We start from the raw sequence: 21,979 nt of genomic DNA, 5'->3' as shown, positions 1-21,979 counted from the left end.
GGTATTTAACAGCAGCTCTCGCGAGCTAATTGTGTGATTTGTTATTCCCTTAAAAGAAAGAGGGGGGGTAGATTAAACTAAATTAAATAAATGAAACATTGATAAAAATAATAATAATAATAATCTATTACAGTACAGCATTGGAATATATTGAGTAGAAAAGCAATGTAACAAACCCCTGTTCTATTGTGTCGCGTGTAGAGGCGAGTGAGTTTTATGGAAGTTGCCATAGCGCCGCATCACTTTTCAGTCTGCCTCCATACCAATGCAGAGCATCAACCACCTCCTCACTGCGGTACTGCACGTAAGCCGCATGTCTCACACCCATCGAATTAACTAGTTGTTTCCCTTCAACCCCGTCGCGGATGGGATAACTGAATGCTGCACTTTCGCCTTTAAAGAGAAAAACAACCACAAAGGAACGCGTTTTGCTTGAGCTGCAGAGGTAAGTGACATCACACATGTAGCCTATTTGAACGAATCTCGATTTGGGACGGGACGTATAGGCTACAAACGCGCGGCCCCACCTACGACAGGGCTGAAGGTTACACGCGTTTAGGATTTGGAAATCAGAATAAAGCACTGGGGTGAGTCGCATTGAGTCTGTCGCTCTGTTTAGTGTTATTCATAGTGCAGGTATTATGCTCGTAATAAAGTTGCATGTTCTGTCATAGTGCGGGGCATTGCGGATGTGAGGAGAGTGATGAAGCTGCACGTTTTGCCCTACGTCTATTTTTGGCTGCTGCTCTGGCCTCCGAGGCCAAGAAACCACTTAAAATATAATATATCGTTAATTGAAATTGTGGAAGGTTATATCGATGATCAAAACACTTTTGCACTCTAGAAATGCGTAAATATGTGCACTTGAATATATTTAAAATGTCCAGAAAACTAATACAGATAGGTGTTCTTCTAGTGGTGATGAAATCTGTATGTCTATCTATGCAGCACAATTCCACAACGAGTCCATAACAACTATGTGGATTTACTTAAATTTAAGTTTAGCATGTGCAGGAATTTTTATTAATACGTTTGCAATATTTTTTAAAGCGTCATTACTAGTGTAAAATACGAAATTAACTTTTATAGCCTGTTTAAAATTGTATTTGGACAATTTAGTTCATAATAATTGAATAACCGATGACAGACAAAGCAGAAATAGATCAATCTGAAAGGTAAAATTATTCTATGACTTCTATACAGCCATATGAATATTTGAATATTTAATTGCCCATATTTTAACTGAAGATATGTCATATTAGCAACACTATGAATGCACATTATTTAACTCCACTAACCTATAGGTTTTAATGAAAGCAAAGATGTCTGAAATGTACATCTACTGAATAATAACCCCATTCATTAAAATAATTAGAGAGGGGGGTCATTTTACCCCAAAGGGTCTAATTTTCTAATATATTTACTTTAAAATAAAATATAGTATAACTTACTCCACAAGTCTAAAACAATGTGTTCATCCACAAATCCCTCATTAATAAATAGAAAAAGCATTTTGATATTCAACTTAATAAAAATCACACATCACTATTTTCCAGAGACACCAAACTAGATCAATTAACCTCAAAACGGTTTCAACTGACTAAATCTCACAAATGTTGGTATTCAGATTAAATGACAAAAAAATATATATATATATTGCATAGCCATTCATCAAATGTGCTCAGTTAAAACAGCTGGTAGATTTTGTCATGGTTACCCTCATCCTGTATGATGGGGGAAAATGGAAGAACCACAATGCTTAGAGTTTTTGTTGGAACTTGTGGGTTCTATCTTGTTCCTCAGGGACTGTTCTTTTTGAAAGGGTGTCTAGATGCTCTCCACACTGTTATGAGGGTTCAGAAGGTGTATATATTGTTTGGGTTTTTACTTTCAACATAGCCCACCTCAGATTGTTTTACTCAATGCTCAAATCGTAAAAACAGATTAACACTATCAGTTCCTAAATTCTGATTGGGTGGGCAAGGCAGACATTAGGGTGGACTTATCCTCCGAACCAGGTCTGGTTGGGCCAAAAGGGCGCAACTAGCAAGACCTTCTCCTCATCCTCGCTGACTTTGCACATGCAGGGTCTGTGCGAGCAGGCTCCCTGGGGGGAACGCATATTTGCGTGGGCCCCAGGGCCTGCTGTGTGCCAGTGCATACGTACCGAGTGTTCCGTCGGTCAGGGAATAAAACAGCTGGTAGTGGGACATTTCTGGAGAGGCAAATAGGTCTACCTGAGCCAGATCAGCTGAACCTGGGGGTGGAGTCGCCACTCTCCCGGGAGCGCAGCTCGTGAGAGCTCGTCGGCCACACGGTTGAGCACACCAGGAACGAGAATGGCCCGAAGCAAATTCAGATGCTTCTGACTCTAGAGGAGGAGATGGCGGGCGAGTTGTAGAATGCAACAGGAGCGTAGACCACCTTGTCAGTTGTTGTCCATACGTCTTTGCCCTGTAGCGGCTTCTTTAGGCTGCCCAGTGCAAGACGTACTGCTAGCAACTCCAGGCAATTGATGTGCCAATGCAGTTGGGGTCCCGTCCAAACCCCTGACACTGCATGCCCATTGTACGTGGCACCCCAGCCCGTGGCAGAGGCATCTGTAAAAACAACAGCGTGCCTGGACACCTGTTCTAGGGGCACTCCTGCCCGAAGAAACAAGGGGTCTGACCACGGGCTGAAGGTTTGGCGACACACCGGTGTCACAGTTACCCCGTGAGTGCCTCGTTGCCACGCCCATCTCAGGACTCGGGCGTGAAGCCATTGCTGAAGCGGTCTCATATGAAGTAAATCGAGCTGTGTTACTGCTGCTGTGGCTGCCATGTGCCCCAGGAGTCTCTGAAATAGTTTCAGTGGGACTGTCGTCCTGCTTTTGAATGTGTTCAAGCATTCAACACCGACTGAGCATGTTCCTCTATGAGGCGTGCTGCCTGTTCAAACGAATCCAACTCCATACACTCTAAAAAATAAAAAAAAGGTTCTATATGGCACCAAAAATCGTTCTTGGCTCGTAATCATAGGGGAACCTTTTTAAGTGCTATAAAGCACCAATTTTGGGTTCTTCAACGGTTCTTCAGAGGTTCTTCACCAGTTCTTTGACTAAGGAGCTATATAGCACCGTTAACTAAGGTGCTATATAGCACCGCTACCATGTACAGAACATGTTTAGATATGGTGCAAAAGTGGTTCCTCTATGATTACGACAGAACCATTTTTGGTGCCATATAGAACTTTTTTTTTTAGAGTGTACAGAGAAAAAAGAGTTCCTCTGCACAGGGGAGAGTTTGCTCTTTTCCCAGTTGACCCGAGGACCAACTGGCTGAGGTGGCTGAGCACACCAGGGGCCCGTTCTTCGTACCTCGCTTAATACATCTAAGATGATTTGACAGATCCCAGATCTTTTAATCGTGATAACTGATCTCTGGCTAATTTGGTTCTTCAAACGAATTTGCGGATTGGATTAAAATATCTGGATTAAATTATCTAAGATCACAGCGCGTTCTTGTGTTCCCTGAAGAGGGCAGATGCATCGATACTCGAAACCACGATCAGCAATGCAGCGATTGGTTGGCGTCAAGACAGCAACGTAATGACATCATATAATTAAAAAGCCACCTGCCAAAAAACTTGACAAATTACACTTACAAAAAAACACGAATTTCTGAACCTTTATAAGGAAACAGCCAAACGACCAAACCAACATAAAAGTTATAATAGATAAATTATCATTTTTTTTTAATTTTTTTAACATGATTACCAATTATTTATATTCACGATTTTATACAGTATTTGTACACCCTTTACATTTTTATGTCAATGTTGTAATTTAATTTTTAATTCAATTTGAAGCAGATTTGAAACGTGACAGTATTTAAGTTTCTTATGGGTCAAGATCAAATTATCCTCTCTTGCGCTGCATCAAGCCACTCCCATAATATCCGTGATCACTTAATGCACGGCTCAGATTAACTGTACAACATGTGTGTAAACCAATAAAAATTAAATTATATAAAGTAATTATTCCATCACAAATAAATCGCTCAATCAAGTGGCTGTGTCTATAGTATTATACACAACACTATACATTCTCATATACATATACAATATAACATTTTTATATTATTATTTAAAATGATTATTATTGCCCCTGGTTCAGTAATGCACTCTTGTAATAAATTCGCAGTGGCTGGGACAGATTTTAAGTATCACCTCAAGTTGCAATCTAATCCTGTTTACATGAAATAAGCCTGCTCCCGAGCAGGTTTAAGCTTACGGACCTGTTGCTATGACAGCAAGTTCAGGATGAGCTTCGAAGAACCAAACAATCCAAGATCATGCCAAATCGTCAACAATTAAATCCAGCTAACTGAGTTAGCGAGGTACGAAGAACGGGCCCCAGGTCCCTATGTTTGCATAACTGATCCCGGGACTGTGCTAGTATGAGCCAGTCGTCAAGATAGTTCAGAATGTGAACGCCGTGTTCTCTCATGGGAACAAGGGTCCCCTCTGTGACCTCCATGAAGACACGTGGAGACAGGGACAGCCCGAAGAGCAGGACCTTGTAATGTTATGTTCGACCCTCGAACGCAAATCGCAGAAATGGCCTGTGTCAAGGGAGAATTGAGACAATCGGTCCTTCAGGTCAATCACTGTAAACCAATCTCGGGGACTGCATTCGAAAATTTGTTCTGTGTGAGCATTTTGAACGGTAGCTTGTGAAGACTCGCAGGTCCAAGATTGGCCGTAACCCACCACTTTTCTTGGGTATAGAAGGGCTGTAAAACCCTGTCTTCATATTGGCTGGAGGGATAAGTTCTATCATGTCCTTTGTCAGTAGGACTGCAATCTTCGCTCGCAAGACATTGGCATTGACAGCCTTCACTGAAGTGAACTGGATGCCCCTGTAAATTGAGGGCAAATTGAGGGGGGGCTTGGTTGCGTCCTCAAACATGGATGAGAGTGCACCGTCCACTGCTCTTCGTGCCCCCCTTGGGACCCAGAGATAGAGGAAACTGCTCTTTCATAGAAAATTTGGGTACCATTCACGACCTAGTGAGCTCCTCATGCACCTCCGGGAAGAACGGAACTGGACGGGATGCTGAGAACCAGCGCAAGCCACCCTGAGAAACCAATTGTCCAGCTTCGGGGGTTAGGGACACAGTGGAGGATTCCACATGAGCCAGACCCTGTTGGTGGCCTGAGAAAACATAGCCATCATCTCTGGATCTGAATCCGGCAACGCTACCGTTCCCGAAGGATGCAACGCAGCCAAAATGTCATCCCCAGAGAAGTCTGGCTCACCCTCCAATGCAGCAATAGACATCCGGTTGTCGGGGGGAGCTCCAGCTCATTCCCTCAGCAGCTCTACTGTCTGCGTATTGCAGGAGGGATGAAGATTCCTAGGGGGTTGGTTCCCCGAAGGAGAAGTCCTCACCGTAATCCTTAGATCACCTGTGCTACTGCCTGAAGTAACCCTCTGGGGAGGGTTAGATCGAGGCAGAGGCACAGTGACTCCGCCCCTTTTAAGGAACTGGAGTCTTGACCACAGCTCCGAGATGGTCATCTTCCCACAGTGGGTGCATGACTCATCCACGAACGCCGCCTCAGACACGTAACACCCAGACACGTGAGACAGCGATCGTGACCATTAGATTAGATTAGATTAGATTCAACTTTATTGTCATTACACAAGTACAAGTACAAGGCAACGAAATGCAGTTTAGGTCTAACCAGAAGTGCAATAGCAGCAAGTGCAGGATATACAATGGATGCGTAAGTGCAGGACATGGATATGTACTGAATATGTATAAATATGTATAAATAGAGAGACGTTATTACTATAAACAGAACTGAATTTACAGGTGAATATGTACAGTGAATAAATATACAGATGGCTATTACTATAAACAGAATTTACAGGTGAATATGTACTATGAATACAATATACAGATGGCTATTACTATAAACAGAATTTTACAGATAGAGGTATACAATAATATGTTAGGCTAATATGAGGAATAGCAGTGGATTAGGGTAGTGCAATAAATTATGGACAGAGCTATCCGGAAAAAAAAGTGTAAAGTGCAGTGGAAAGTGGTTGCATATTACATTTAGAAGTACAGTGCAAAAATGCAAATGTAAACATTGGTACTATAAATACAGTCGGCAGTGCAAATGAGCATAATCCAGTTAAGATATGGCAGTGTAAGATGCATATGTAAACAGTTGTTACTGTGATAAACAGTCGGTAGTGCAAATAACAAAGTGAAGGAAGATGTGAGGTAGGAGAGTTATCAGTTTATGAGGGAAGTGGATCAACGGGGGTTTGAGTTCAATAAAGAGACAGCTCTGGGGAAAAAACTGTTCTTTAGTCTGCTGGTCCTGGTCCGGTGGATCCTGAAACGCCTGCCGGAGGGCAGGAGAGAAAACATTCTGTGGGATGGGTGAGAGGAGTCCTTGAGGATGCTGCGAGCTCGATGCAGGCAGCGTTTCCTCTGGATGTGTTCGATGGCAGGCAGTGGAGTCCCTGTGATGCGCTGGGCAGTTTTCACCACCCGCTGCAGTGCCTTGCGCTCCGCAACAGAGCAGCTCCCATACCATACTGCCACACAGTTGGTCAGGATGCTTTCTATTGCGCAGCGGTAGAAGTTCACCAGGATAGCCGAGGAGAGCTGATTCTTCCTCAGTGTCCTCAGGAAGAAGAGGCGCTGGTGAGCCTTCTTGACCAGGCTGGAGGTGTTGGTCGTCCACGACATGTCCGCCGAGATGTGGATCCCCAGGAACTTGAAACTGGAGACACGCTCAACAGCCATTCCATTGATGTGGATGGTGTCGTGTGTGCCTCTTGACTCTTTCCTGAAGTCCACGATGAGCTCCTTCGTTTTGGTGGTGTTGAGGAGCAGGTTATTATCAGCGCACCATGTGGCCAGGTGCTGGATCTCTTCCCTGTAGGCAGTCTCATCGTTGTTGCTGATGAGCCCAATCACCGTAGTGTCGTCCGCAAACTTGACGATAGAATTAGATCCATACACAGGCTTGCAGTCGGCGGTGAAGAGGGAGTAGAGAAACGGGCTTAGCACACAGCCCTGTGGTACACCAGTGTTGAGTGTGATGGATGTGGAGCAGGTGAATCCTGAACGAACATTCTGGGGTCTGTCAGTTAGGAAGTCCAAAATCCAGTTACACATTGAAGTGTTGATGCCCAGGTCTCCAAGTTTAGCTATTAACTTGGATGGGATTACAGTGTTGAATGCGGAGCTGAAGTCAACAAACAGCATGCGTGCATACGTGTTCTTATGGTCCAGATGGGTGAGCACAGAGTGCAGTGCCATGGAAACGGCATCCTCTGTGCTCCTATTGCTGCGGTAGGCAAACTGGTGTGAGTCCAATGTGGATGGTATAGAGTCTTTTAGGTGTTCCAGGACCAGCCGCTCAAAGCACTTCATAACGATGGGTGTGAGTGCTACAGGGCGGTAGTCATTAGGGCACCTCGGGTTAGAGTGTTAGACCATCCCTCAGTGCCAGGTAACTACTGCATCTAGAACCACACAGGTAGAATGTCATCTTTAAAAAGATGCAAGCTCTACCGGTGTAATCACTTTTAGGGGAACTGCCGTCTTGAAATGGCTTTTCAGTGCTCTCCACAGCGCACCGATGACCAGCTGTGAGAACAGCCTTTTCTTTTTTTTTTGCTCAAGAGAAAGAGAAAAACAAATCCAGGGAGGAAATTGACACCGCTGCCATGCCGTCACACCAACCCCAATCCAAGGTCCTCGCAGGAGAGCTTGACTCACTTTTCTCAGAAAACACCACTTTGTAGAGAGCAGAAGATATTAACCGCTCACCAGTCACCTCTGAAACGAAAAGCTAAAGATGCAACACACCTGCTGCTCATTATATCCCTGTGCTGCGAGGCAGAGCAGCTGGTGCAATCATTGCATGTCAATGTGTATTGGCTTGTTTTAGTTACACTCGAAGTAGATTGGCCTCTCTATCGAGATTCCTATTCGTCATTCACCAACACTCTAAAAACGTTTACTATGAATTACAAAAATGTTTTGGTGAAACATTTTTACACAAAAAAATGTAAAAAAAATTAAAGCAGTGAAATCAATAACATACACCATATGAGCTGAGCAAATGCAAGTAAAAAAATTAAGTAGATCTGAGTAACTACATTTGGTCCCTTTACAAATAAAATTGAGTAGAAAAAATTGGGGGGAAAACATTTAAAAACCAAGATTTGTGATTTATATTAACTGTTTTTATTTATGAGTAATATTAACTCTTATAGTATAACTTTAATATTAATTTTAATTTCCTCTAAACCTTTGTAAAATACTCCACACAACCACACTTATACATGACATTGGCCTTTATTGTTGATGAGCAATACAGCATATATTACAGCTTTGACATGTGTACAATATTGGCAACATTTAAACTCATGTAACACACATTTTAGAAGTAAAAATTAAACATTTAAAAGTAATTCACGTGTCATCAACCTGTCTGTTAACCCATTTCCACCGTATCAGCGCCGTTTCTCGAGCCTGAGATGGACTCACGGTTTTGAGAACATTTTATCATCCCAATTAATTATATTCATTATCTTAAGGAATAAAGTCGTGTGTTTTGAGCAAGGCAACAGGGGCTTCAAAGACAGATGCCACACTCGTTTACTCACATTGCGTCCCTGTATGTTGTTTTACATTAAATAAAAAGATTTTAAGCACAGTAATGATTTTATAGATAAAATAAAACACACAAACCTGAATTTCACAGAGAAAATGTTCCAATTCTGCGACGCTGAGAAGAAGGAACTGCTCTGGAGACTGAAGAGAATTCAAACAGCCCACGCTCAATCGACCGTCGAGCTGTCGTCACGTCAGTGGGCAGGGGAGGGGTTCATTGTATTAATCGAGTAAACTTACTAAATTTCTTCAGTGTGTGTTAAATATTAATAATCTTGATTTTAATTAAGTAATATTTGTGGTTCTTGAAACCAATCGATTTAATTCTCCTTTCTCAAATATTTTGATAGAAATTTCACAAATATATTAAGTATATTTAAAATAAATAATTGGTTATTCAAACACTAAATGCTTGTAGTGAAAAAACTTAAATATAACTGAATTTTAGACAAAATTAATTGTTGGATTTTTAGTAAATTATTTTGGTATGTTCAACTCAAAACATAAAGTAAATGATATTTAGAGATTTTAATAAATAAAGTTAATTATTACTGTGATATTTACTAAGCCACTGAATAATTTTTTAGAGTGAATGTGGCATCGAAAGTGACCGACTGAATGGGAACCTATTTGGTTAGAATTAATTTTTAGTACATTTAAATAATATTTTTTTTTTTATGTTTTGCTATCTTAAACCCCAAAATGTCAGCTGGTGCAACTGTACTAAGAATTGAACAGATTAAGATAACTATTTTAATTGGTATCTAAATAAAAATAAAAAAATACTATGACATCATTTTAGGTTTGAAATATTTAAGTTAAAACAAACTTTATAAATATCAGTAGTCAGCTGTTTGTCAGCAATTTGTATATTCTCAAATGCCAGGGTGGCACAACTGCAGACTATACAAGGGAATAACAATAAACATGATTATGCATCATCCAGAGGACCCCAACTGATCCTTGTGGCAGAGTGAAAATGTTCGTAGATCCCTCTCAAATACTGGTAAAAAAAACCTGTTAATTTCAAGTATGGGTAGGTTTCACTTTCCATGTTAGGTGGTACAACTAGAGTACAACTATTCGGTTGTACCGCCTAACATAAAAACACTTTTAAATGTTATTTAACGACTGAAACTTGTTCATGACTCAAAAATATGCATTTCATCAGTTTTGAAAAGTGAAAAAATTGATATATATATAAAAAAACAAAATTTTTGAAGCTTTATTTGTCAATGACCCATAAATAGATGTCGAAAATCATTTTGCTTTGTATTGCATCTCAAATGGTGTCTCTACAAACGGTCAAGAACTACTAGTCAACCATTCAAATGCAATAGATTGAAACTTATTTTGCCCCAGTCAAGTCCAAGTCAAATGGTTTTCATAATGGAATAATGGCAAAGTACACTTTGTTACAGTAAAATGTGTGTATATAATGCTATAAATTAAAGCCTATTGCTACTTTACAAGTCTGTAACAAATATTTTGAGATTGTGGGTAATGGTTTAAGAATAGTTACTGCAAACCCCATATTGGTCTAATCTGACTATTGTGTGCCTCCCTCTGATGGACTTTTGGGCATGAGAAAAGAAGGAAAATATGATTTCTTGAAAGCAGTATCCTTTCAGGCACAAATGGCACCATGAGCATGACCTGTTTAAGGGTAAATGCTCAGTCCTCCATATTTTTTCCCAGCTCACACTCACCCCTTTTCATTCTGTCCTGTGCTGCCTCCTGTCCTGTCTTTGTTCTCATCTCTCTCTATTTCCCTATTCACTTCAGGTTCCTTCTTCATAACCAGCTATATCAAGAGATCTCAAATTATATTTCTTGATCTTAGCATAGCCACGCCTCAAACTGACTGACATGGGCATTGAGAGTCAGGGCCCCACCCGCCCTCCAGGAAATCTGACGCCAAAGCAGGTGAAGGCATTTCAGAATGTGGAGCCGAAGGCACTGGGGGTGAGTTTCACATTCAACACTACAACAAATATGATTATTGAATGCAGGAAAAAGTGCACAGGAGTATCTTTATACAGCAGTTATTTTTATAGAGCCACTTTGTTGCACATGCTTTACAATATATTGAAAAATTGAATAGCTTAGTTATATAGTGTTTATAGTTTATCATGAAAAATGATCCAGTGGCAAAAAAATATACCCCAAAACTGTATCTTGGACATCAAATAAATGTGTTTAGAACTGTTTTACATTTACATTAATGCATTTAGCAGACGCTTTTATCCAAAGCGACCTACAACTTGGGGGTGCACGAAGCGATTGGTCATGAAGAGTCGAGTAAGCGCAACAAGTGCCTGATATACTGAGACCGTACATTGCTCAGTGTAGCACAGGCTAGAGTAGGGAGGGGAAAAAGGAGGAGAAAGAGGAAAGGAAAGTTTTTTTTAGTAGTCACGGAAGTAGTCACGGAAGAGCTGAGTTTTTAGTTGACTTTTGAATGTTGTCAATGATTCTGCGTTTCGGATGGCGTTGAGAAGATCATTCCACCAGCTGGGAACGTTGAATGAAAATGTTCTGGAAAGGGATTTTTTGCCTCTCTGTGATGGTACCACAAGTACCATCTGGTGGGGGTGTGGATTTGTAGAATCGAGTCAAAGTATGCAGGAGCTGAACGCGTGGTGGCTCTGTAGGCAAGGGTCAGCGCTTTGAACTTGATGCGAGCAGCGACTGGAAGCCAGTGCAGGGAGATGAAGAGAGGTGTGATGTGGGTCCTTTTGGGCTCGTTGAAGACAAGACGTGCTGCTGCATTCTGGATCGTTCGAAGTGTTTGGATCGCACACTATTTTTGTTTGGATTTTCTGTTCTGTAACCTTTCTAATGGCCTTTTTTGGAAACATACCAAGTTGATCTTGTTCTGTTGTTTCAGTCCATTCAGATCATTATTGGTGTCTTGTGCTTGTGTCTGAGCGTCACCATTCTTCAGCTCTACGAAGAGGTTCACTTCTCTCCTGATGTCATCGTTGTGGTAGTGATTGTTGTTCAGGTACGCTGAATGTACTAAAGCTCATTAAAAAACACAGTGTTTAATCTATTGTGAATTAGATTGTTACTATGGATGCTGCAAACAATAATTCTTTAATCTGTTGTTATCAGTTGCTTGTGTCTGGATCCATTTTAATCCATACTGGAAGGTTCCCTTCACTGTTTTGGGTGAGTAGAAGTTAAAAGGATTGATTAACCAATGAAACTACCTACCTATTTACCCACCCACCCTGAACCTACGCTACCAGACAAATGTTTGGACACGTTTGACAAAATGTTTCTCTCTCTTAATGAATGTAATTAGCTTTGCAAAAAATATATAAATTGTTTATAATTTTCTTAAAAGTTGTTTTGTTTTTTGTTGTGATAGTTATTTGTGTTTTGCGTTGCTTTGCTTTGTTTTGTGTTTTGTTGTGTTGTGTATTGTTTTGCTTTGTTTTTTGTTTTGCTTTGCTTTTCTTAAAAATTGTTTTGTTTTTTGTTGTGATAGTTATTTATTTTGCTTTGCTTTGCTTTGCTTTTTGTTTTGCTTTGCTTTGCATTGTTTTGCTTTGCTTTGTGTTTTGCTTTGTTTTGCTGTGTTTTTTGCTTTTTGTTTTGCCTTTTCTTTGCTTTGTTTTGAACAGAGAGTGAATGCTTAGGTGCGTGATTTGAAATTAGGGTTGTAGAAAATTTTTTAGCCTGTTTAGGCCCTTGTTTAGGATTTTCTGAAGTTGTTTTGTGTGTTTTGTTTTTCATTTTGGAGAAGATAGGTAAGTATAGGCAGCCAACAACTACATATCCATCTTACATATGAACTGCTTCAAAGCTGTCAAGCTAATCTTCACCATTTACAAGCAAGTTTTGATCTGTTTGTTTATTTTTGCTCCAATTCCCATACATCCATTTGTTATTTCATAGTTTGATGATGAAAATAACCATAATGAAGAAAGTAGGTGTGTCCAAACTTTTGAATGGCATTATTTTAATCTTTTCAATGTTTTGACGAATTACAGTAACCGAGTTATAGCTCTGCAGTAACTTCTGTCCCATCTTGTGAAGGTGAAAGCCACACTGGTTGCTCACCTGGTCAGTGCAGCGTTTTCCACTGCTGTTCTTGGGCTGCTGTCCCGTCACCTGCCTTACCGTCAGGACACTTACCACTGTGAGCACTGCAGGAGACTGGAGATCTATGCTGTGGTGAGCTCACAAATCTGCTACTCTGTTACTGCACTGTTGAGCAGCTTGCATTATAGGTAGATGGGTTTGTGTATTCTTGCACGCACAGTATATATAGACCTGCAGATATAGCTCTTTTTATACATACAGTATATTGATGATGAATTCATATGTATGTTTTGGGTGCAGTGGGATGGATGAAACACTGTAAAGTGGGTATGATGTGATGAACTGGCCACATCAACTTTCTTGTTACAGTTTTTTCTTTAAGAAATTTCCTTGATGCCTTTTCAAAGGACTGTACCGAAGTGCAAAACATAGCATCTTCAAAACTTTCGATAAAAGGCATAATGATGTGGCTGTCTGTGCTTCAGATGGGTGAAGATTTTTTAAGAATGTGCAGTGCAGTGGAGTTAAATATTTTTTTTTAAATAGTGAATTAAGAAGTCCTTTCAAAATTGGAAGCTGAAGTTTTAGTATAATTTTTGTTTGCTTAAACCTTAATTTAAAATTATACATATGTGATTAAATCTTCTGTGTGAATTTCTTTTTTTTTTTTTTTACCAGGGCTTGATGAAGTGAAGGATTATTTTTTGGGAATGAATATAAAGTTTTTTAATTAAATAACTTATTATTTATTAGTAACTTATAACTTATTAGTTATTAGTAAATTATAAATTGATGTGGTTTTATACAACATTATTTATTAAATTGCTTTAAATTGGAAAGCAATTTAAGCATTTTGCTTGGAAGTAGATTTGTTTTATTAGGTAGAATATTAAGAGGTTTATAAATTGATGAGTGATATATATATATATATAAATATATATATATATATAAATATATATATATATATATATATATATATATATATATATATATATATATATATATATATATATATATATATATATATATATATATATATATATATATATATATATATATGAATTGTTGACATAAGATATAACTAAATATGTTAACATTGCTCCTGTTCAGTTGTTTCAGCTCTGTAATGTATATTTTGTCTTATATAACAGAATAGAGTAATGGATATTGATCCTTTGCACTTGGTACAGACTTTTTCTGATGTTGGAGAAATTAATAAAAACAGTGCCCTTTCAAGGTATTTGGACTACAAAGCTAAGCTGAAATGAAATACAAAATTTGATCATAATGGCCATTTTATAAATGCAAAAAGGGGGGATTTTAGGATCTGGAATATAGCCATTTTCTTGGTTTGCGGTTTTTTTTTATTGTTTGTGTGTGTGTGTGTGTGTGTGTGTGTGTGTGTGTGTGTGTGTGTGTGTGTGTGTGTGTGTGTTATTTTTTTTGGGCTGGGGGGTTGGTGGGGCGTGATACTGTACGTTTTAGGCTTTGAGGCTGCTCATGTAGGCCTATTTTAAAATATATATATATATTTTAAGTCCAGCAAAGTCCAGCCACCTTAACACTGTTTTGTCTGACACCAAACTAAAACTCAATAGTTACCTGAAAAGGAGTGAATCGTTTTTCAGAAGAAACATCTTTAATAATAGCTGACTTGTGGGATTTGTCCCAATCTCAGAAGTCCAAAACCTTTCTGAGGGCACTGTAGTTTGTCAAGGAAGCCAAAAAACTGTAACAGTTTTTCTAAATTGACTAATCGGGTGTGCTTGCAGCTACATTTGTATATGAATAATAACTTTATAGCAAAGTGAGCCCGGTCTTTGGCAAAATTCAACAAGATTTTGTCTTTTGTGTCTGCTTTTCCAAAGCAACAATTTTGTTTCAAGAAGTGCACTTATACTGTCGAGAGAAATTGTAAAGTAAGTAATTCTTACCTTTATGTTTTCCTCTGTGTCCATGAATGTGCTTAAATATTTGCTGATAATGCAGGAAAAAAAACTGAAAATAACATTTTCCTAAAATAGTTATTGTTGTTGTTTTTAAGATGACAAGCATTTTGCAGCAATTAAAGCACAAAACATATAGCCCTATAATGTTACTTCAGGTAAGTTGGGCCACTGATGTGACGGCCTCTCAAACAGTGGTCCAAAATGCCTGAATTTACCCTTTAAGGATCTGCTTATTTTTCAATGTCTTTAACAAATAATCAGTAGCTTTGTGTATATTTCTCTTTGCACTTTAGGTAGAGTGAATGCATGCGGAAGCAGGGGTGGGGGTCATTTTGAAGACTTGTGTCATCAGTTTTGCACTTTGGGCCAGTTGTCTGAAAATGCTTCAGATTGAAAAATACCTTAAATTATTTGCAGATATGCTATGAATCCTCAGGTCACTCTTGCTAATCTTATGTCAATTTTTTTATATTACAAGAATACCTGCCTTACTGATGTGCTTGTCTGCATGTTTGTAAAAGAGTTGATCTCTTTGGCAACCTACAAACATGTGGACAACCATGTCAGTTTTGTTAGCTGTTGTAACTATTTTGCCTTTTTAGGTAAATTGACATGTTATAACCACTGTGTTGTATTTCCGTCTCTTTTGGATATTGTCAGCTCTTGATTGATGGCTTCTTGGCCACCTTGGTTCTATTTCTTGTGGTGGAGTTGGCAATCTGCATTGTAACCATTTTGTTTGGACTCAGTGCTCTGGCTAAAGCTGGTGTGAAGGTCAGTTAAACATATGCGCAATGGTAGGGTTAGAGAGAGTATGTGATTTAAGGATTATATGTGTTTAAAGGATTAGTTCACCCAAAAATGAGACTTCAGTTATTATTTATTCACCCTTGTGTTGTTCCAAACCCCCATTTTTTGGAACACAAATAAGGAAATCTGAGAGATTTCTGTCGTTCCATTAAAACTCTATTCACCCAAAACGCTAAAGATTCAGTTCATTAAGAGATAAAAAAATCCATATGAAACGAGCTCTTCTTTAATTTAATTAATGTTCTGAAGAGATATGATCACTTTATATGATGAACAGATTTAATTTAGGCATTGATCAGCTAATATGTAGATTGCTCAAATTAGGTAAACAGAAGCTAAAATGTAAAGAACCAATAAGATTCATTTTTCCTTGTCACGCCAGCATGATTGCAGCTTCCGCAAGAACCAATGAGGTTTGTTCCCCTGCATCAAGCAAATACAGTTGAACTTCCATTTACCATTGACTTAAAGGACTTGCAGTGGGAGGGACAGAAATCTCTCAAATTCAGATATCTTCATTTGTGCTTCGAAAATGAAAGAAAGTTTTATTGGTTTGGAACGACATGAGAGTGAATAATTGACAGATTTTTTCATTTTTGTGTGAACTACCCATTTAATGAAAATTGTATGGTAAAATTGGTAGACTTTTGGTATAAATGTGATTTGCAATCTGTTCTTCAAAATTGTCTGAGCAAATCCTTTGATAAACTAATATAATACATTGATGAACTCTGTGTTTTCCACAGCTTCCTGGTTTTAGACAGCGTGCAGTTCCATCTCAGCCTGAGGCGGTCACCCCTAGCCAACCTCAGGTATACCTAGTTACACTACCTTCATTGGGTTTGGAACAGACATAATGTGAAACAGTTTGCCAAGCCATTGCATTCTAATTTTTAAAGGCCCACTCACACCAATGACGATAACTATAATGACAACTATAAAGTTTTAATTATTGTTCTAATTCTTTGAGAATAGGGAAGTCCACACAACTATAACTAAGGACACAGAAGAAATGATATCATTGGAAACATTTTTAGCCAAGCAGAATCCACTCAACTTTAAATAGCTCAAGCATTTAAAGCTGCATATGATGTAACTACAGAGCGTGCTCATAATAAACAGAAAGTTCATCGTAGCATCGTCCATTGGTGTGGATGCTAGTGTAGTTATTGTTATTTCTATCATGACAACTCTAGGAAGAGTTTAGCATGGTAATGGATATGGCAATGTTAATGTATTTGGTGGAATAGATCTGATACTGCTGCTGCTGCTGCTGCTGCTGTTGATTATTGCAAGTAAAGAAACTTGCTTCTGCCAATACATAGTATTGTACTGTGAGCATGTAAGACGCGCTGCTGCTGCACAAATAGCATATATGAAATGACCCATGGCAGATCTATTCAGGTGGAGCTGAGGAAGGTGGAGGGTTTCAGCAGGGCCATAACTACCATAGACATTGAGGGGGACAGGTCCCCCCAATAATTAGAAATGGCCAAATTGTCCCCCCCAAGGGGCAGCACTCTGTATGTTAGGATGACAAAAAGGTTTAAAAGTTACATTTTTAGTCTGGTCTGCCTCAGGTCTAACGGCGCTCGTCAATGTCAAAATGATTGAGATGGCCAATCAAATCAAAGTAGGCAGGGTTTACGTTCTCTTTTGGCTCGTTCACAGTCTTCACACAGATGAGCGCGTCAGTCTATCGCTTAATGCCATTGCGGGGACTCTATTCTTTCCGGTGAAATCACAAAACAAAATCCTCATCTTGAAATGCTGTTTCATGCATACTGAGCTTTTTCACGGTTAAAGACCTGGATTCCCATGCTAAACATGAACAAAGTAAAAAAAAACAAAAAAAAAGAGTTGGACGTTTCTGTGCCAAAAATACTCCTTCCGGTTTCTCATAAATTTCGGAAAGTTTTTTCGAGTATGGGTCTATCTGACGTCAGCAAGGGCGGAATGTCCATGTATGGGCCGTATGGGCTCTTCTCCCAGAAGGGTGCGCGTGCGACTAGAATGAGAGAGCAAACGCTCGGCCATTAACACGCTCTGCTCGGCTTTAGGGAATTCATCGGCTGCGCGCTGCAGTCACAGGACTTAATGAAATCAACAATGTCACCAAAAAAAGTGTGTTTTTGGTTGTCAGGGCAAGACAACCCTGCACAGCTTCCCAAAGAACCCAGCGTTAATGGGACAGTGGATGGAATTTTTTTTTCCTGAGCAGCAACAGAGTTGTGCAAGTGTTTTTGGCGACGATGGTTTATAAACAAGGTACAGTTCAACTCCGGATTTGTAGCTCATCTAATGCTGAAAGATGGAGCAGTCCCAGCGATTTAAGGTTCACGGTCGTGCTTTGGAAGCAGGTGGTGAGTAAAACTGCTTCAAATGTCTTTGTGTTGTTAGCTATCGACTCTTTCATTCAAATGCGCTACTATTCCATCGTTTTTTTATGTAAACACGCACTAGTCTGACGTGCAAAACCGTTCCGTTTGCTACTGCTAACATTAAATTGCATACAATAGTCCAAACATTTTTTTAAAATAATTAAATAGTCCATAAACCAAATTATGTCCTCGTAAACCATGAGCAAACACACACAAATGTTGTAAAACTCACGCATGACAAGCCGCTAAGAAAATATATAGGTTACTGTTAAAGTACATACCATTGAGACGTCCTGCTGTAGTCATTGCTGCTTCTCCTGTTCAATTTCAGCCTCTAGATCTGATTCTGGATCATATGTATGGCTAAATCTGATTGATCTCGATGGTTTATTTAGGATAACGTTGCTTCCACGTTTAAGGATGTCACAGCTTTCAGACGCTCTCAAGGCAATAGCTGAGCGCGCTCGTCATTCTTTAGCTCCGCCCACACAATACGCCCCCAGCCGCTCATTTATTTTTTTTTCGGAAAGACTCGGTACAGTGTATCTTTCTCTAAACTAAAGACTTTTCGGCGATATGAAGGATGCAATACTACTCTATAGGTACTCAAGATTGACATGAGATTGACTGAAACTGAGTGTTTCACCCCCCCCCCCCCCCCTTTAAAAAACAAACAAACAAAAAAAACTTTACTTCTATTTTCTTCTACTCCCTCCCTACCCTGGGGTATGATGCTCTGAGTAATGTCCTAAACTTAGTTTTTCAAGCACTTTTTGTATTTCTTCGTCGCTACTGTCATGTGTCAGGTTCTTTCTCTTTGCTTCTCACTATCCTTTTCTTCACTCACTCTTCTTCCTGATTGTTTCAGACACACACACACACACACACACACACACACACACTTACACTTACTCACTCGCTCGTCACGCTCATCTTCTCTCTGTCTACCTGCACCTGTTAGTCATCGCAATCAGCTGCCTCGCTGCCTTGCGATGACACCTGTTCCCACTTTTGTTTGAGTGCTTACCCTTTATCTAGTGTTTGTTCTTACTGCCTCTTGTTGGATTATTGTTTTATGTCATGTGTTACGACTGCTGCTTTCTTCATGTCTGATTAGCTTTGGTAGTGCTCACCTTGTCTTGTTTGTCTGATACAGCCTTGCGCCTAATTTTTGTCTGAGTTCTGCATTTGCTGCTAGAGTACCTTCACGGTCCTCTGTACCTGACTGTGATTAATTCTCAAGAACTGCCTTCACCTCTACGGGTGTCCCGATCTCTCACCTCTTCAAGACAGGATCATCTCAGCTGCCTTCTGAGTTTGCTTCACCAGTTCTGTGTGCCTTAACGACAGACTGCCTTGTTTATATTCTCATTTAAGACTGTTGTTATCCTGTCAACCTCTGCTCTTGGATCCATTCTTTATATTCCATGACCGCTTCATGACAGATCGCTTTCTTTACTCCTCAGTTGTAAGTCGCTTTGGATGAAAGCGTCTGCTAAATGCATAAATGGAAATGTAAAATGCACACAAACGTGTCCATGCTCTTAATATACAATCATTGAACATCTTTGAAAAAACCTATATGAGTGATGATTAGAACCTGTAACCTTCGACACGGTTTAAAAAAATTCTGCCACCAGACCACTAAAGAATTCAAATGTTATCAGGGGATCTATATATTTATTTACTAACGGGAAGGATCTCAAGACTAACACCATATTTAACGCAAATTAATGTAAATATTATTTGCAAATAGTCCCAAAATTATTATTTCCCTACTAGAATTAGACCAAGAATTTCATTCACTGTTTCTTTATGCTTTATAAAAATGAAAATCCCCCCCCCCCCCCCGTGTCAGCTGACAAAATCAGCTTGTACCGTGTAGTTAAAGGGTTAGTTCACCCAAAAATGAAAATTCTGTCATTAATGACTTACCCTCATGTCGTCCGACACTCGTAAGACCTCCGTTCATCTTCGGAACAGAAATGAAGATGTTTTGGTTGAAATCTGATGGCTCTGAAAGGCCCCCATTGGCACAATGGCACGGTTCACTCTCAAGACCCTTAAAAGGTACTAAAGACGTCGTTACAAAGTCCATCTCACTACAGTGGTTCTAAATTAACTTTATGTATCGGCGACAATAGTTTTTGTGCGCAAAAAAACCCTAAATGACGACTTACATAGTGATGACGATTTCAAAACAAGGCATCATGATGCTTCGAAGCGTTATGAATCAGTGAGCGAATGATGATTCGGATCGCGTGTCAAACCGCCAAACTGCTGAAATTTGGCGATTCAAACCGCTGATTCGGCTCACTGATTCATAACGCTTCGAAGCTTCATGATGCTTTGTTTTGAAATCGTCATCACTATGTAAGTCGTTATTTAGGGTTTTTTTGCGCACAAAAACTATTATCGCCGATTGGAGGCCTTTCAGAGCCATCAGATTTCAACTAAAATATCTTCATTTCTGTTCTGAAGATGAACGGAGGTCTTACGGGTGTCGAACGACAGGAGGGTAAGTAATTAATGACAGAATTTTCATTTTTGGGTGAACTAACCCTTTAACGATGTGATTGTCAGCAGGTTGCGTTAAAGACCCATCAGACTGCACCGTCTAGACTTTCATGACAGAACTTGGTATAATTGTCTTTATAGTATTCCTTGGTGTGAAGGGGCCTTAACTCTTTTCTAGTTCTAGAACCTATCAACCAATCAAACTTCTTTTTCTTTTCATTCCAAACCCTATAGGTGGAGGTGTTTGTCTCAGAGGTGGAGCCAATGACAGAGCCCATGCCTGAACCTCTATCTGACCCAATAGAAGAAATCCCCAGCCCTCCCACTGAACCTCAAGTGGCCCCTATTGACTCTTTAACAGACGTTTGACGCTCGTGTGATCTGTATGTATATTGTAAGTAGAGGGGCTTTGGTGATCAGTGAGGTTTTAGCAGCAAGTTTTTATATTTTTGGTGGTGTATGAAATAATAGGGCATTACAATATGTCATCATTATGCTTAACGGATGGTTCAACCAAAAGTTTCAAACCTTTAACGCTTTCTTCCAAGGAAAGTGGATGGGCACCAGAGGTTATCAAGCTCTAAAAAGGACAAAAAAAATCACAATTAAAGCAAAAACAAAAGTGATCCATACAACTTGTGCACTATATTTAACGTTTTTTTAAGTCGTATAGTTTTGAGTGAGTAACAGGCATTTATATCATTACTGTTGTGGTCACCATTCACTGTTGTGCAACACAAAAGTGCAACATTCTACTAATATTTTGTCCTTTTGCGTTCTACAGAAGATTTTTTTTAAGTTCTGGGTTTTAAAAAGACGATGGTGAATGTTCATTTTGGGGTGAACTATCGCTTTAACATTGCAAATATAAAAAAGCTGCAGAGATCCTCTCTGTCTGTCAGCCAAGGCACTTACAGTGTGTGCAAAGCAGCACCTAATATCCCTCAAATATTCAGGTTCAGGCCGTAAACCTAAATATTAAAGGTGCTGTGTATAGTTTTTTTTTTTTTACTAAAGCATAAAAATACCATGTTTGCAGAAATATAGGAAGCATGCTAAGTTTATCCCACCCACAGCCAATTTAACCAATGGTATTCCAATACCCCAGGTTTAAACATCTATAGTTAATTTCACTGCTTGTGTTATCTTTTTTTGTAAACTCCCTTCCTTTAAAAAAAAGAAAAGAAAAAAAATTACGTTTGAAAATGTTCCATACAGTGATTGACTCTTCATCATTTAAAAGGTAACTTGCATCAAAGTCATCATCATGTTTGCATAGCCTACTGATTTGTGATTGGTCTTCTCTCTTGCATCTGTTTGTATATTGAATTGTGATTGGTGCATACTTGCATTCTTCCTTAATCATTCAGAGCATTTACACTGTACAGTGTATGTTTATTCTTTCAATTGCAAAGCAACTCTAATGTAGCATTTCATTTACACTGAACCAATGTTTAGGTTTTAGACATTTTGGTTGTGTGTGAATTAAATTTTAGGTAAAAATGTAACTCAATGGAAACCCTGGAAATATCAGGGAATAAGATTATTGTGATTTCCAATCCTGGAAAGGTGCAGT

General features: G+C 39.3%; 1 protein-coding gene across 2 annotated transcripts; it reads left to right on the top strand.

Moving 5' to 3' along the window:
• The first annotated feature begins 259 nt into the window (after window positions 1–259).
• LOC307133943 (uncharacterized protein) lies at window positions 260–21,574 on the top strand. 2 transcript variants are annotated; one of them, XM_079829331.1, is made up of 9 exons: window positions 260–445; window positions 10,479–10,658; window positions 11,584–11,700; window positions 11,811–11,867; window positions 12,741–12,878; window positions 14,615–14,665; window positions 15,356–15,469; window positions 16,252–16,317; window positions 20,638–21,574. In XM_079829331.1, exons 2-9 carry the CDS (start codon window positions 10,563–10,565, stop codon window positions 20,770–20,772), a joined length of 774 nt encoding a protein of 257 aa, XP_079685457.1. In that variant the 5' UTR covers window positions 260–445; window positions 10,479–10,562; the 3' UTR covers window positions 20,773–21,574. The 2 variants fall into 2 exon arrangements, with proteins under 2 accessions (XP_079685457.1, XP_079685458.1); XM_079829332.1 differs by lacking the exon at window positions 14,615–14,665 and having other exon boundaries at window positions 290–445; window positions 20,638–21,573.
• The last annotated feature ends 405 nt before the right edge of the window (window positions 21,575–21,979 follow it).

This window comes from Gobio gobio (genome assembly GCF_949357685.1).
Source record: "Gobio gobio genome assembly, chromosome: 11".
NCBI classification, from domain to species: domain Eukaryota; kingdom Metazoa; phylum Chordata; class Actinopteri; order Cypriniformes; family Gobionidae; genus Gobio; species Gobio gobio.
Note: the sequence above shows the minus strand (reverse complement) of the source record. Positions and strands in the feature narration are given on the sequence as shown.

Excerpts from the sequence above, each read along its gene's own strand:
- LOC307133943 (XM_079829331.1), top strand. The coding sequence starts at position 10,563 with ATGGGCATTGAGAGTCAGGGCCCCACCCGCCCTCCAGGAAATCTGACG. Across the intron at positions 15,470-16,251 it reads TGGCTAAAGCTGGTGTGAAG|CTTCCTGGTTTTAGACAGCG; the intron begins GTCAGTTAAACA and ends TGTTTTCCACAG. Across the intron at positions 16,318-20,637 it reads TCACCCCTAGCCAACCTCAG|GTGGAGGTGTTTGTCTCAGA; the intron begins GTATACCTAGTT and ends CAAACCCTATAG.